Source organism: Megalobrama amblycephala, linkage group LG1, assembly GCF_018812025.1.
Source record: "Megalobrama amblycephala isolate DHTTF-2021 linkage group LG1, ASM1881202v1, whole genome shotgun sequence".
In the NCBI taxonomy this organism is placed as follows: domain Eukaryota; kingdom Metazoa; phylum Chordata; class Actinopteri; order Cypriniformes; family Xenocyprididae; genus Megalobrama; species Megalobrama amblycephala.
In genome coordinates this window covers 42789658-42807167 of record NC_063044.1, presented here as the reverse complement: position 1 = coordinate 42807167, position 17510 = coordinate 42789658, and the positions used below count along the sequence as shown (strand labels likewise).

The 17510-nt window shown below is 36.6% G+C and overlaps 1 protein-coding gene across 3 annotated transcripts in view; it reads right to left on the bottom strand.

Annotated features, from left to right (window-relative positions):
* Nucleotides 1-16538, bottom strand: part of pkn1b (protein kinase N1b) — a 44031-nt gene extending 27493 nt beyond the window's left edge. Inside the window, exon 1 of one of the 3 annotated variants that reach the window (XM_048193940.1) lies at nt 16018-16538. In XM_048193940.1, the coding sequence (XP_048049897.1) occupies nt 16018-16047 (30 nt within the window). In that variant the 5' untranslated portion in view covers nt 16048-16538. Of the gene's footprint in view, nt 1-2356; nt 2695-16017 lie in introns of those variants that run through there. The other 2 variants (XM_048193930.1, XM_048193921.1) reach the window with 2 other exon arrangements.
* Nucleotides 16539-17510: the final 972 nt, after the last annotated feature.

Sequence of the window (17510 nt, the reverse complement as noted above, 5' to 3'; positions counted from 1 at the left end):
CTGTGAGCACACAAGAAAAAAACACACAGGAAAAGCAGCACACATAAAACATCACAACAACCTGTAGGAAAGAGGAATCTCAATGAAATCTCTTTAAAGTCTCTATTGTTTCTCTGAAATGGTTTCTCCTTTCATAGAAGACCCAAGAAATCTGTCTCCTCTAGAGTTTCAGATCAGATCTCAACAGTGTCGCAAACTTGCCAAGAAATCAAAGTCTGCAAAGTCAGAGATCTTCATCAAATGAGAAAATCCACATTTCAGTGTGTTAATTGTCGATTCTTTGTAATTATTTGTGAAATTTACAAGCAATTTCTTGAGATTTCAAAGTAAATCCAACAGTGTATACTGTACATTTGGGTCTTTATTTCTCTCAAAAGGAATTATAAATGAATCATGTTTTTAAATACACATCTCATGCTCGCTTGCGAATGATTCATGCAGTGCACATTTTTTTTTCTCTCGAAAGGAAACGGTCTAAAAATGACTTTCCTTTTTGACTGACTTCACCAATCCCTCTTATTCATCAAACAGCTTCACACAGAGACGCTTTCACTATCCAATCAATTCAGGCCCCGTCCTCATTTTATCTCACTGCATATCCAGTTTACTCAGAAACACGTCACATCACGGAAGCAGGATGGGTTGAAACTAAAAGCTCGGAGCTGCGTTAGTTTCACTACAATCACAGAAACATCAGAAACAAAACATGACACCTATTAAACATCGTCATCATTAGCTCACGAGGGTTTAGTTCAGGCCTTGAAGGGGTAGTTCAGCTGAAAATATAAAATCATTTACGTTTCAAACGTGTATGACTTAAGATATTTGGATAAATTTGTTTTTCAATGTCAAGTCAATGGGGTACAACGATGTTTGGACCAGTGTGGTAACTGTTAACTAAAACTAAGAAACTAGTTATTTAAACAAGTTAATTGAAATAAAATATAAAAGGAAACTTAAAGATTTTATTTCAGCTACCAAGGCAACAATTTAAATTTCTATTTACACTGCCCTCTAAAAGTTTGGAAACACCCCTGGAAAAGTGTGGTTTTGGACGATATCAGCATAAATCCTTATCATTTTTTGGTGCAAATACATTACAGTAACTTGAAATTATCATTGAAGACCAGCAATAATAATTTTGATTTTGATTACATAATAATAGCAATATACACATGTCAAAGCTGTGCCAGCTGTGATGCCTGGTTACTGGTTTAAACTTGGCCAAGGTTTGTAGCTTCAACAACTGATTGCCAATTAAGTTTAGATTACAGTGAATCAATCAGAACCCAGTTTTGGTCAGAAAGCTGCTAATGGTGGATATTTGATGAATCGAAAAATTACGTTTTTTCTATGTATAAACTGTTTAAGTAATAAAATATGTTTTTGTAGTTTGTGTTGTCCAATGTCAGTGCAAAATTATCACAAATTTAAAAGCCAATTTTGTCCAAACCCCACTTTTCTAGGGCGTTTCCAAACTTTTTGATGGCAGTGTAATTTAAATAAAATAGTAAAATAATGAATAAAAATGGTAACAATTTACAACAAGGATCCATATGTTAGCATCAGTTAATGCATTTGTTACAGTATTTATTAATCTCTGTGAACTTTAGTTAATAAAAATACAACTGTTTTCGTTTAATAATATTAACAAATGTAAAGTTTGATTTTAATAATGTATTAGTAAATGTTGAAATTTACAACAAGTTTCATTAGTTAACATGAACTAATAATGAACTGCACTTCTACAGCATTTATTAATCTTTGTTAATGTTAATTTCAACAACTACTAATACATTATTAAAATTTTGTTACATTAGTTAATGCACCGTGAACAAACATGAACAATGAACAACTTATTTTCATTAACTAATGTTAACAAAGATGAACAAATACAGTAACAAATGTGTTGCTGATGGTTAGTTCATTTTAGTTAATATATTAACTAATGAACCTTATTGGAAAGTGTTACCAAATCAGCAAACTAAGATTAATAAAAGCTTTAGAGGTATTTTATTATTGTTAGTTCATGTTAACTAGTATAGTTGGAACCTTAAAGTAAAGTGTTGCCATAAAAGCTTAATTTGTTCTTAATAAAAACTACTAAAAGTAACAAAAACACACAACAAAATTGCTAAATCAAACTAAAATTAGCATATAATGGAAAGTTACTAAAACTAAAACATTTAAAATTCTAATAAATACTACAATAGTATATTAATGATACTAAAATAACCCCAACGTTCTTCAAAATACCTTCTCTTCTGTTTCACAGAAAAAGAAAGTCATACAGGTTTGGAACGACATAAAGGTGAGTTTTGGGCCTGACTGAAGAACGGTGACATTGAGATCCTACCACATGTTCGTTCTCCACGGGGCTGGAAGGAAAGTCCTCCAGAGAACAATCTCCCACATCTCCTTCACTATCCATCGCCTCCGCTCCTCTCCCGCTCTCTGATGAAACGCTGTTCGGTCTGCTATCAAAACCTTTGACACCATAAACAGCATCAGCTTCCGCTCAGAGAGAGAACGACAGCAACAGCTTCCTGTTCATCTCAACGCAACACACCAGAGAGACGTTTGCCATTTGAACAGAAACACACACACACACACACACACACACACTTATACAATGGCACGTGGATGGATCGCTTTTGAAATCTCTCAACCAACTTCCGGTTCAGAGACGAGCATTTCAGTGAGGCACCATTACATGTGTGTGGCATTCGTGAACTATTGTGATTGCCAAAGAGGAAATGAAACTGTCCAAAAAAAAAAAAAAAAAAACACACACATTTACACAAGTGCAACATTGACTTAAATGCTCTGTAAGGCTTAACAGCAACTAAAATTGGGTTTCTAGAATAAACAAGAAAGAATAATGTTCTTAAATTGTGTGTTTGTCCATATAAAGGCACAGGACTCGTGATCTCTGCTGTCCTCAGATGGTTCGGGCCACAAGATCTAGTGATGCAAAGCAGAGAAGTGAGTTATTACTGTATCAAGCTAGTCTAAAGAAAGAATGGTGTATGTTCTGAATCTAAACATGATCTGATTTATGATCAGTACTGTAACGTCATTCATCTTTCATCTCAGGTCCAAATTTGACCAGGTTAAACAGAGCGACTACATTCCTAAATGACAGTGGAAACCTTCCTGTGTTGTTTCACAGGGTCTATAAGACTTGCCCTTGATGCCCCACCCCACCAATGACACCCCGCCCACAACTCAACCCCACTCCCGAAGCCCCGCCCACAACTCCATCCCACGCGTTACGCCCCGCCCACAACTCAGACTGACAGGGTAAAACTCTGTTTACAGACAACATTTCACACAAAACCTGAATGACAAGTTCACATCTCTGAGTCACACGTCGAGTGAAGCAAAGCCACTAAGGTACATGGTGTTAAAAAACATCTATTCAAACAATTTAACACCTCACTATATTTTTAACTATATTATTATTTGTTTCTGTAAAACTAAAAAAGTTTAACAAAAGAAAATTATTACAGAACTAGGTTACACTTTATTTTGAGGTGTTCTTGTTACAGTGTAATTATACATTTAAGTACTGAGTAATATTAATTAACTACTTGTACTTACTACAGGGTTAGTATTAAGATTTGAAGTTTGGTTCAGGGTTAGTTGCATGTAATTATGCATAATTTATAGTTATTATTAGAGTAATCTGAATAACAAGGACACTGTAAACTAAAGTGTTACCCAGAACTACAGCTACCTCACAAAATTGAGCTTTAATATCTGAGTGAAAGACATGGGGCACCCAAGCAATGCCATAGCAATAATCTGTAACACATAGCAACCATAAGAATACCTTATCAAATGCGTAGCAACTATATAACAATTCTTTAGATACCACCTAGCAATGCCCTGTCAACCATCTATAACACCTATCAACTGTCTAGCAGCCACAAGAACACCCTGGAACTGCCTAGCAGCCATACAGCAATGCCTTAGAAACCACCCGACCACCCTAGCAATGCCCTAGCAACCACCTGTAACACCTACCAACTGCCTAGCTACCACCAAAAACACCCAAGCAACCACACCCTAACAATGCCTTAGCAACCACTTAGAACACCTTAGAAACTGCTTTTTTTTTTTTTTTTTTTGGAAAATATTCTTTTAAACTTCCATTATAATTCTAAATATTTCTTTAAAGTTCTATTCTATTAATATTAATATCATCCTCCTAGACAGGCTGGCCTGGAGTTATGGGCACCGGTCTGTCTTTGTTTAAATCGTATCTTATCTCACTCAATTCGTACAACTCAAAAACTATCTATCTAAGCCATCGCAAGTTACCGCTGGTGTTTCCCAAGGCTCAGTCTTATTTATTATTTATTTACTGTCCCTTGGACATATTTTTAGGATGTACAATATTCATTTCCACTGCTATGCCAAGCTTTACCTGTCTTCCATACCTCTTTCCTCCGCTTGATCTGTTCAGCTGTTTAGCTGAAATTAAAAACTGGTTTTCATTTAATTTCCTTAAATTCAATAGTGGTAAAACTGAGATTCTCCTGGTAGGTACAAAATCTACTCTAGCAAAATCTGATAGCTTCTCTGTGACTGTTGACCAGTCCATAGTTTTTTCATCCATGCAGGTTAAAAGTCTGGGTGTCGTCCTTGATAGCGCTCTATCTTTTTGAAGCCACGTTTTCTACTCTACATACCTGTAAACTGTCCAGAATTCAGCTGCACAAATTCTTTCTAGAACCTCTCCCATAGAGCACATTTCTCCTGTTCTTCAACACTTGCACTGGTTTCCGGTGAAATTTCGAATTGATTGCAAAATCTTGCTCCTTACCTACAAGGCTCTTAATAATCTTGCTCCTTCATATTTCTCTGATCTTCTTCAAATTTATGTTCTTGCTTGTACCCTCAGATCCTCTTAATCAATCTTTTTAGTCTTACCACAGATCCGCCTGAACAGTATGGGGTCTAGGGCTTTTAGTTATACTACTCTTTATTTGTGAAACTGTACCAAAAACTATACACACTATATTGCCAAAAGTTTTGGGACGCCTGCCTTTACGTGCACATGAACTTTAATGACATCCCATTCTTAATCCGTAGGGTTTAATATGGAGTTGGCCCACCCTTTGCAGCTCTAACAGCTTCAACTCTTCTGGGAAGGCTTTCCACAAGGTTTAGGAGTGTCTTTATGGGAATTTTTGACCGTTCTTCAAGAAGCACATTTGTGAGGTCAGACACTGATGTTGGACGAGAAGGCCTGGCTCACAGTCTCCACTCTAATTCATCCCAAAGATTTTCTGTTGGGTTGAGGTCAGGACTCAAGTTCCTCCACACCAAACTCACTCATCCATGTCTTTACGGACATTGCTTTGTGCACTGGTGCACAGTCATGTTGGAACAGGTAGGTGCCATCCCCAAACTGTTCCCACAAAGTTGGGAGCATGAAATTGTCCAAAATGTCTTGGTATGCTGAAGCATTAAGAGTTCCTTTCACTGGAACTAAGGGGTCAAGCCCAACCCCTGAAAAACAACCCCACACCATAATCCCCCCCTCCACCAAACTTTACACTTAGCACAATGCAGTCAAGCAAGTACCGTTCTCCTGGCAACTGCCAAACTCAGACTCATCCATCGGATTGGCAGACAGAGAAGCGTGATTGGTCACTCCAGAGAACACATCTCCACTGCTCTAGAGTCCAGTGGCGGCGTGCTTTACATCACTGCATCCGACGCTTTGCATTGCACTTGGTGATGTAAGGCTTGAATGCAGCTGCTCGGCCATGGAAACCCTTTCCATGAAGCTCTCTATGCGCTGTTCCTGAGCTAATCTGAAGGCCACACAAAGTTTAGAGGTCTGTAGATATTGAGTCATTGGCGACTTCTGAGCACTGTGCGCCTCAGCATGCGCTGACCCCGCTCTGTGATTTTACGTGGCCTACCACTTCGTGGCAGAGTTGCTGTTGTTCCCAATTGCTTCCACTTTGTTATGATACCACTAACAGTTGACCGTGGAATAATTAGTAGTGAGGAAATTTCATGAATGGACTTATTGCACAGGTGTCAACCTCTCACGGTACCATGCTTGAATTCACTGAGCTCCTGAGAGCGACCCATTCTTTCACAAATGTTTGTAGAAGCAGTCAGCATGCCTAGGTGCTTGATTTTATACACCTGTGGCCATGGAAGTGATTGGAACACCTGAATTCAATGATTTAGAGGGGTGTCCCAATACTTCTGGCAATATAGTGTGTGTATATATATATATATATATATATATATATATATATATATATATATATATGCATGCATTCTGTTATACTGCTGCAGCTCTTAAGGCTGGGACACACCAAGACAATGTTGGGCCTTCGGCGAGCATCTTTTTGGCTAGTCTTTGCAGTTTTTTCCACATGTTGGCTTTCGTCGGGTTCACGATGGCAGCAGTTTGGCCTATTCAGCATGTTGAATCAGCGTTGGTCTGTTTGTGAGAGTGGGAACTCTAATTGGATGTTCAGTTTATAGAATGAAATGAAAATTAAAGTGAAAGTGATAAAAGAGAGCAAGTAAGTCAAGACGGCACAGACAGAAGGCTGGTCTAATGTTATGTTACAAAATGTGAATATTTTCATACCAACATGAGCTGCTTAAAATGAAGAAACACCATTGGTTTTCATCGCCATTAGTTCTTTAAAAGTCGGGCTGGTGTGGTCCAGGCTTTAAATGCTTCTATATGATGGTCATCTTCACACACAACAGGGAACTCACAGAAATATATAAATAAATGTCCAACAGATATTAATGGAGATTGAAAGCAGATTATAAATGATTCTGAGTGGCGGCCTGATAAACATGATCATTATCCCCAGTTACATCAGCTAGCATGTGTGCGTGTGTGTGTGTGAACATAAACTAGAGCACTGGAAACACTGAGCGTGTGTTTTGGCTTATCTCTGCTCTAATGGCCTTACTGTATGTTAGCAAGAGTTCAATCATGCCTGTGAGACATTTTTTAGTTGCATAACAAACTTACAGAAGAACTAAAGTGGGTCTTTAGTTTAGCAGATTGAGTTTGAGAACACACACAAACACACACATTCCATAGGCGTAATGGTTTTTGTACTGTACAAGCTGTATATATTATCCATCTACACTACCCCTACCCATCACAGAAAACTTTCTGCATTTTTACACTTTTTTAATAAAACATTGTTTAGTATGTTTTTAAGCCATTTTAATTACAAGGACTTATAGTGCCATCATAAACCATGTTTATGTTGTAATACCAGTGTAATACCCATGTCATTATACAAATTTGTGTCCTCATGAATCATATAAACAAGCACACAAACACACAATGTTGGATTTCCATGTTTAATGGGGAAATTCCATAGATGTAATGGTTTTTATACTGTACAAACTTTTATATTAACCCTACACTGTTAGACTTTGCTGTAATTTTACAGTAAGTTACCGCAAAAATACAATACAAAGTCTAACAGTGTACCCCTAAACCTACCTACCACAAAAAACTTTCTGCTATTTTAGATTTTCAAAAAAAGATCATTCTGTATGATTTATAAGCTTGTTTCCGCATTCGGACCAAAAAAAGTGGTCATTTGGGGACATTTGGTCCTCATAACTTAGGGAATAACCAGGACCACACAGACACACATCAGAGTTTTATATGTATGAAACTGTCACATTATTGAACAGATTCCTGAAGACATCTCTAACATCACTATTAAATTATTAAGAGACGCAGCATGTAGAGCATGTCTATGAAGGTTTAATAAGTAGTAACTGTGTTTGCTGCTATTATTTTTAAAATGTAAAATTTTTCACAGTATTACTGTTTTGCTGTATTTTGATCAAATAAATACAGCCTTGATGAGCAGAAGTGACTTACATACCTATATCAAATATCAGTGTTTATTTTACTGTTTATTATATCACGTATCTTGGGTTTTTTGCGTGAGATCATATTTCAAGAGATCTGAGCGATTACCAGTCCACAAGTCTCTGTCTCACTGACACTGAGTGAAAACTACACCAGAGCGCTCTAAACATCTCCACATCTGATCAATGACAGACCCGCGCGCAGACGCTTATGTGCATGAGACAGAGAGAGAGAGAGAGAGAGAGAGACAGGAAGTCATTAGTGAGCTTTGAGTGGACTGATCTCTTAGTGCTTTGGCAGAAAAAAATGAGCACTAATAAAAATTGAATTAGCAGAGGGATTCATGCTGCTGCAAGACTCCTGAGACAGACAAAAATCTTGTGAATGGATCTCAGAAAACAAACCAAATCACCCTCAATGCTGATTAATGCACTTCTGAAGCACTTCTTACAGCAGTCGCTGTGTGTTTTCTTTAACAGTCATGCAGCTCTGTTTACACAGACTCCAGGAGACAGAGATCAAGTTTGTGAGGAAACACTATCATTCAATTCATGAGCTTGGAAACGCAGATCAATACAGATGTGTGTCTGTCTAAGCTCATGAAGCTTCAAACCTTTTAATTATTTTAATTTTGACAATTTTGATGTTACGTTTGAGCACACATCTCCAATCATCTCTAGAGTTTTAAGATCTCAGTCCTGAACTCTACTGGATTTTAGCTCTCATCTCATCTCTGACACGGACTATCAGCGTTCAGGAAGCAATCAGACACAATCACGACTGTCTGTGAAATCACACTGACATTTCAGATGAATCTCTGCCACACACGGATGTATTATTCAGCTGTGTGAGAGTCACTTTAAGAGTCACTTCAGAATGAATAATCTTTGTGCGGCCACCGTTACCCATCTAACAGACATCTTCCATTTTTGCAAATATACATACTGTGGACTTAAATAGTCCTGCAGATTAGTGACTCAGCTAATGAGGTTATAGAACCGGCTTGTGTAAGAATTATACAAGAGTTACAAAAATGCAGTTTTTTTACATTTTAAATGAAGTATAGCACATTACACTGTTAAATTCAATTAAATTTAGAAAAATAATAACTAGAAAAAATACCTTAAAAAATCTTGCTGTACCCAAATCATTTGCTACAACAGCAGTTTAAAATAATTTTAGATGTCCACCCACGTAACTGTGTGTAAAGGTCAAAATCAATGTAAACAAGCAAAAATTACAGCATCACTATGTGCAAAAGTAAATGAGTTAAAGGATTAGTTCACTTTCAAATTAAATTTTCCTGATAATTTACTCACCCCCATGTCATCCAAGATGTTCATGTTTTTCTTTTTCTTCAGTCAAAAAGAAATGAAGGTTTTTGATGAAAACATTCCAGGATTTTTCTCCTTATAGTGGACTTCAATTGAGCCCAAATGGTTGAAGGTCAAAATTACAGTTTACAGCGATCCCAGACGAGGAATAAGGGTCTTATCTAGAGAAACCATCAGTCATTTTCTAAAAAAAATAAAAATAAAAAATTGTTTAATTTTATACTTTTTAACCATAAATGCTCATCTTGAACTAGCTCTCTTCTTCTTCTTCTCTATTTCCAGCAGTGTAAACACTGCTAAGTGTATTACTGCCCTCCACAGGTCAAAGTTTGAACTAAATTGTCATGTACAATATGCTAGTGCACGTATATAACAATTAGTTCAAACTTTGACCTGTGGAGGGCAGTAATACACTTAGTAGTGTCTACACTGCTGGAATTCAAATAGAGAAGAAGAAGAGAGCTAGTTCAAGATGGGCATTTATGGATAAAAAGTACAATTATTATTATTATTATTATTATTTAGAAAATGAGGGATGGTTTCTCTAGATAAGACCCGTATTCCTCGTCTGGTATCGTTTAAAGCCCTTTGAAGCTGCACTGAAACTGTAAATTTGACCTTCAGCCGTTTGGGCTCCATTGAAGTCCACTATAAGGAGAAAAATCCTGGAATGTTTCATCAAAAACCTTAATTTCTTTTCAACTGAAGAAAGAAAGACATGAACATCTTGGATGACATGGGGGGGGGGGTGTAAATTGAGTAAATTATCAGGAAATTTTAATTTGAAAGTGAACTAATCCTTTAAAAGAAAAACCAAGGACATCAATATGAGAAAACTATAAGTTAATGTGTAAAATAATTTAAACTGGGGCTATACACAAAAACACAGCTCCTCAAACATATATTACAAATACAATGTAAAAAATAATTTTCATGATTTGTTATCACAACATTTTTTTCTTTTGTCAAATCAACATCAATAATTAATGTGGTTCAGATAATATAATATTTTGAGTTTCTGTTGATTAAACCAATCGTCTTCATTGTATTAATTCAAATTTTGAATGTGAATGAACTCAAATTTTTTAGGCAACCAGGTAACTTACTTTTTTAAGTTAAACCAACAGTTCTTTTTTAGTGTAGAAAACATCTGCAGATTAATTGCTCATAATTGGCTCTCTGTGTCTGTTTTCCCGAATTCCTTCCTGATATAACTCTTGAGGATGTCATGTGCTTTAAACATTAAACTGTGAGCACAGCAAAGACTCAAAAATAGCCATAGAGTAAGCTTTTCCCTAATTTATTTTATGTTGAGCTCTTTTTAGAAAGTTCTGGAATCTGTGGATAAACAGGATTGCAGACAGTACCTATATTGCAAAACCTGTGAGAAAAATTGGAATATCTCTATTATATTTGCAACTAAACTGTTTCCACCCCATGTGTACAAGGGAACACATCCTGTGAAACTTGCAAATTATCTGTAATATAATAATAAAAAAGTTGTGGTTCCCATAATATTTTATGCAAATGTTAGCTTACCGAATAAAAACAATATCCACTTCAATTGATTGCATTTTAAAATCTTTTTATGCATGTTTTAATATGTTACGTAAAATGTGCACAAAAAAAATGCGGATGGAAACATAGCTAGTGAATACAACATCGGGGTGAAACAATGAGGGGGTGCGGTGACCTGACATCACTTCCTGTGTGTACAGCATCTATACTGACATCACTTCCTGTGTGTATAGTGCCTATCCTAAATATTTTAATGGTTTTTCACATTTAGTCCTAATGATGGATCACTCACTGAAAAACTGTCTGTATATTTCTGGACTTTGTCAGGATTTACTGCAGAACAGGAAGGGATAATAATTCACTAAATTCTATTAAAAGAAAAGCTGATTAGATTTACATCATCTCTGACCCAGTTCATGATGAATATTTGTTTTAAATGATGCTTTAACTTTTTGGTTGATTTATAGTCACTACTGAGATTTTTTTAAAGTTGTAATTCACCCCAAAATTACAATTCTGTCATTTACTCCCCTTTATGTCGCACCTAACAGATCTCGCCCCCTATTTACTACCATAGTAGGAAAAATAAATACCATGGTAGTAAATGAGGGAGAGATCTGTTTGGTTACTGACAAATTTTCCAAATATCATCCTTTGTCAACAAAGACATTCATACAGGTTTGGAACTACTTGAGGGTGAGTAAATGATGACACAATTTTCATTTTTGGGTGAACTGTCCCTTTAAGGCAAGACTCCTTGAGTTTTTTCTCCACTTCAGAAACACTTAGATACACCAAATTTTACAGTTTTATTTCTATCTATATTCTAAAGGTTTTTACTGAGGGGTTTGTCCATATAGGCCTATCATTCATTTATATATTATTTTTTCCTAAAAACCTGGTGTTTTCTGTCTGTTGCCAGATTTATGGAGTGATAAAAAGAGATATACAAAATCCCTTCTTTAAAAGCTTTAAACTCTAAAATGTCAACAAAATCAAACAAGAATTTTGAATCTGGCTTTATCCAATGTTCAGATTTTTGTTCAGGAAATATATGCAAATTACTGCATATTTAATTAGATAATGCATTATCTGCATATTTAAACAGCATTTCAGAAAACAATTGCCTTACATTAAAAAGCAGGCGTCTATTTTGTCACAACATCATCATGTCATAAACACTAGACTAGTGTGAGGTTACAGACGAGGACATTTGCGTCAAGATTTCATGCACAAATCTACCAAATGAGGTGGTCAAAATGTCTTCTAGTGTTGTCAAAACATCCCCTTCTCACATTGTGTTTTGATGGCGCTCATGTTCTCTTTTATGTAAACAGATGCTGGTGAATTTCACCATAAGGGCCCTTCAAGCCATCTGAAGGCGTTTTGCTCTAGTCACAATGGACAGAAAGCTCATAACTGGAATGCTTGCATTACCAGCTGTGACACTTGAGGGCATTAGGGCTGTTTTCTGCTCTCCTCACAGAAGAAAAACATTTGGACAATTGTTTTAGAAAACGACCCGCAGCAGGTTATTGATTTTGTGCAACGAGCTTTAATGCATCTAATGGGCTGCAAAAGCAGGGGGTGAAGGGGGACACGGGCCAGGCTAAAAGTATCATGGGATGGATCGTTCTCCAGCGAACGGGACAGTTACACAAACACCTTGCAGACAAATCTACTTGGAAGAAACATACCGCGCATAGCTGGATGCATGAAACACAATGCGGAAAAAAAGCCGCATGTACCTGCATTTCAGATTGCACTCTGAAATTTCAGAATGCAACAATCTTAGCACTGAAGAAGTTTGTAAATGGGAAATACTTTGTTGCGTAGCTCAAAAAATAACAACCAAGTCCAACAAGGGCATAAACTTGCACACATAATCATAGAAAATTTCTAACAAAATGCTTTTATTCAGAGGCCAAAAAAGTGCAATGTGCTCAGTGCAAACACAAAATGTTTTTGATTCACATCGTCATTAGTGTCACAATAGACAATATCACACCTGAATCTATTTATAGTGAGGTATTTACTGTATTGCATCAGATGCACTCAAAAAGTTAAACTTAAAGGGGACCTATAATGCCCCTTTTACAAGATGTAATATAAGTCTCTGGTGTCCCCAGAATGTGTCTGTGACGTTTCAGCTCAAAATACCCCACAGATCATTTATTATAGCTTGTCAAATTTGCCACTATTTGGGTGTGAGCAAAAACACGCCGCTTTTGTGTGTGTCCCTTTAAATGCAAATGAGCTGCTGCTCCTGGTGGCTTTCCAGAAGAGGGCGGAGCTTTAACAGCTCACGCTTCGGTTGCTCAACAACAACAAAGCTGGAGAATCTCAAGCAGCCAAAATGAGGATTGTCAGTAACGGTGTTCAGCCTTACATTGTTCAAACCGGAGTCGACACTGATGGAGAGACTCAGGAAGAAGTTACAACTTTTAGAATGAAACTGGACATTTCTGAATGGATAGTGGATAAATGAATGTAGTTGATGTGGAGTTGATTCAACTCATCGACTAGCATGTGCCGTCATGTTCATCTTTTGTGCAAATCCAGCGTTGAATTGACCCTCGTTTGTGAAGCAGTATGGCGTAAAATGACGGCATGATAACAACACTCGACTACAACAACTCTTCCTCTTCTCTAAATCTCTTTGTTGCATGTTCCTGGGGGCGGGGTTTATATAAATTTTAGGGTTTGTGATGTCACCAACCCAGGAAGAAGCTTGTTGTAGTCCCTACCAGCTGTTTGTTGTAGTCCTTAAAAAGCGATTTCTGTAAAAGAAAATATCTCTTTGCATTGAACTTTGAGTGTTGTAACTTTGCAGATGTTGTTTATGCTCAAACAGCAACATTACACACTAACTAAAGTTTAAAAAGTGAAATCATAATCAACCACATCATTAAATAATGCCTAATAGCATAAGTTAACTTTTTGAGTCTGTTCTGCTTTACATTTAAACATTTTTGAGTCTTTCTACTTTAAATTTTCAATTTTAAGGAATTTAACCACTTACAGGGTGAAAATAGCTTTTTCAAGTACATCCTACTCCAAGTTTGTATGTTCTGGGCCTAATTTTGCCTGTGACCATTAGTTCAGTTTAAAGTTTGTGTTGAAACATTACAAACAAGTCTGAGATCTCAGACATACCGTACTGACAAAAAAACAGCTGAGGCAGTTTCTCGTCCACAGTACAGCAAGACAGGCTCAGTTCTGTAAGAAAAGCTGTTTAATTTTTAATTCTTCCCGGGACGAAGCTGAAACATCGATGCGACAGAGAGCCTCTCTGATTTTTTGCTGCATAAAGCAGTAAAGGTTCACACCATGAACAAAACTAACACTTTTAGTGCCCACACCAACGGACAATAACGTCCTGTTTATTATAAGTGCACGCTGCATTATAAATACTCAAACTCTTTAAAGTCTGGTGGATTCTGATTAGCCGCCAATGTTTTAATCATTTATCAGATGGAAAACATCATTTCGAAAGCGATTTAAAAGATATTGTTTTTCTGTGCCATTATTGTTATAGGTGTGGTGTGGACTCTGCTATTCTTTTAAATTTATTACATATAGTTGACCTCAAATACAACAAAGAAGGCAAAAAAGCCACAAAACATGAGGTCTGTGAATTTAAAGAAATAATTAGTTGGCAGATGAGACCCCCCCAATCTAACGCTTCATAATTGGGGTTTGTATAATTCAGCCTGTATTTTTCCTACAGTGAACATCACAGAGAACACAACAGACAGTCCAAACTCTACATCACCCTAAACATGCTAAATCCAAAGCCTTTTCTGCAAAACTGATGACCACCTGAGGAAAACCAGCTGAATTATTCCTGAGAGATTCTCTTGAAACTCTAGATTTGTTGACAAGACCATCATTATGAGCCATATTTACAGGTTTCATGTACACAAAAGTGACAGAGGACTGAAACAGCTGCTGACCACCTTCACTTCAAATGACAAACCTGCTGAAACATCCTAATATGGAACAAAGATTACAAAAAGAGTAAATCCAGGTAATTTATCCTAAATTACGCCAGCAACAGGATTATACTTAAATCCAAATACTAAATAAAGAAATCATTTTTTTCCACGCAGAGCTCATTATATAATTGCAACACTGTAGTAAATCCTCAAGAGGTTAAATGAGGGCAGAAAAGAGTTCAGAGTATCTGTATTTACAAAACATATTTAGATACCACTTATAGTGTATTTGAACCCATAGTGTACTACAAGTGGTAGCTAAATATATTTTTTAAATACAGAGATATATTAAAAGCATATTTTAGTTCATATTTCATGGTATCTCAAAAATAGCACAGTTGAGTACACTTAGATGTTCTTAAGATGATCTTAAGAAGTACTAAAGAAGAATTTTTAGTATATTAAGTACAAAATTAGTGCATAAAAATAGAGCACTTTAAGTACATTATAGAAATGTACCTGGGAGCTCTTGTTGTAATGATGAAAAAAGGTGCAGCCATTCTTTAATACAGCAAAAACTCAAAATAACAAGAGACTCTGAATACAGGAACTATTAAAACTAGAACAGAACAACACAATAATATCTAACAAAGACAGGCAATGAACTGAAAAAAACACAGAACTTAAATACACAGACCAAACCAATCAACACAATGAATGCTAGGTGTGCCAAATTAAACAATGAAAAACCATAGAAACTGATGAAAACCAAGGAAACTAAACATGAACAAAACCAAAGCAAACACAGATAGCATGAGGTTCACCTACTCATGTCTGTGCTTATTTACAGTCTATAATCCGTCAATAATAAGGGTTAATTAATATGAATTAATTAATATATATGCTATGCACTAAAAAGTCACTTTAAACACTAAATGTAATCATCATTTAAATTGTATACTTATAGACTAGGGCAAAACTTTTCGTCCACTGAAATGAAACAGAATATTCGATGAAAAACAAACAAAAAAGAGAAATGATGCATTGGCAACTAACTGACATAAGTTCGAGCTGAAGAACTAAAAATAAATAAACAAAAGCGAAATAGAATATAAAATAAAAAGCACATAAAATTACTAAAACTTACTGAACCTGCTCTCGACTGCCTGTCTTAAGGTTATATGTTCATTCTATTTGTTGAGTGTCATTTCACAAGCGTGTTCGAGTAGCTTTCAAGACAGCACACACACGCACACAAATAAAATATGGATTATGTGAAGTGCATTAGAGCTCCACAGCTCATTCACAGGAGCGACAGATGGTCTAAACTTACACGCATGGAGCCGGTGATGTTGATGGCCATCTCAGGTGACAGGGAGCGGAGATGCCGATGCTTCTCACCTGAGCAGCTTCAGTTTCACTAACGAGTCACATCATAACGGCAACGAAGCGTTAAATACTCGCTATTGTGATGAAGCAGATGCGATGAACTGCGTCCTGTTGCGCTGCCCTGTTCTGTCATAAAGATCAGATCCACGGAGCCATTTCTGCGTGAACTCCCTTGATGAGGCAAAGATACAAGTTTGTCAGTCGCTCAGTTTAGATTGGATCGTATTCATAAACGTGCAGCATACAAATACATAAAGGGAAGTTGTTTTCCATGCGTCTGGGACAGATATTCATCACTGGTACACTGCTAAATGAAGTCCAAAATTAGACCCTAAAGTGCATCTTCGGACTCTGCAGACTCCCAGTCCGGTTCAATAGAGAGTCACCAGGAGCGCACAATTATCCGTCCTGCTGCTGTCATTCTGTGATGAGACTAGAGCACGCGCAGTAACCGTCACCCGGTGATCTCGCGCTCTGATGGAGCGCGTTCTGGTGCCTGCGCGCACTGGAGCGCGGTCATGTGACGGACGTTTGTGTCCGCCATAGAAGACAGCGCTTTCGTTTTCACTCACAACACGTGTTGAGCTTTGGGCGAAGTGAAATTCACATGCTCTAGAAATATAAAAACCCTACAATTAATTACATTTTTTTTTTTTTTGTAAACAATGACTCGACATGTCTCATGCCATAACATTACTGCAGTAGCCTACAAAATATTGTATTACCTATAGGCCTTTATAGCCTTGTCATTGTCTTTATTCGTTCAAACTCAAAATGTCACAACATTACATATTGTCCAATAAAATCTGGTTGAAATACACCTGTACTATCGTGGTTGAATAAACACTAGATCAGGTTATAAGGTCATGACGCACTTTTGTCTCTTTGCAAGGTTTTTTTTTATTTTTTTATGCAACTCCCAGTCAGATGTAGTGCTGAAGTACAAATTCATCCAGGATTAGAACAGATATGCTACTCGCTAACGTTTTAATACACACTGATGAGCGTTTACTTTTGAGTTAAAGTTGGAAATGCGCCCCCCTGTGGATCACAATGACGACACTTTTGCTGTAACAATTTTTTTTTTTTTTTTTTAAGCGCTTTAAAATTCCCACATAAGAAGATGCCGTTATTAATTTTTTTTTTTTTTTTCCAGGTAGGCTACATAATGGGTGAACGTTTCAATGTATTTTATTAGCATGTGTTAATTATTGACACCACTATCCAAACAAAATTCATCCTTTGGTCAGTCAGATATAAAACTGACCGTTTAAAATGGTTAAACAGATTATTATTATTATTATTATTATTATTATTATTAAAACTGTAGCTAAAACTGAAAGTCAAATATCCAAATTCGTGCATTTTATCAATGTAAGAGATAATGCAATTTCTTGAAAAATAAAAATTAAAGAAGCATAAGTGTTAATGCAGCTG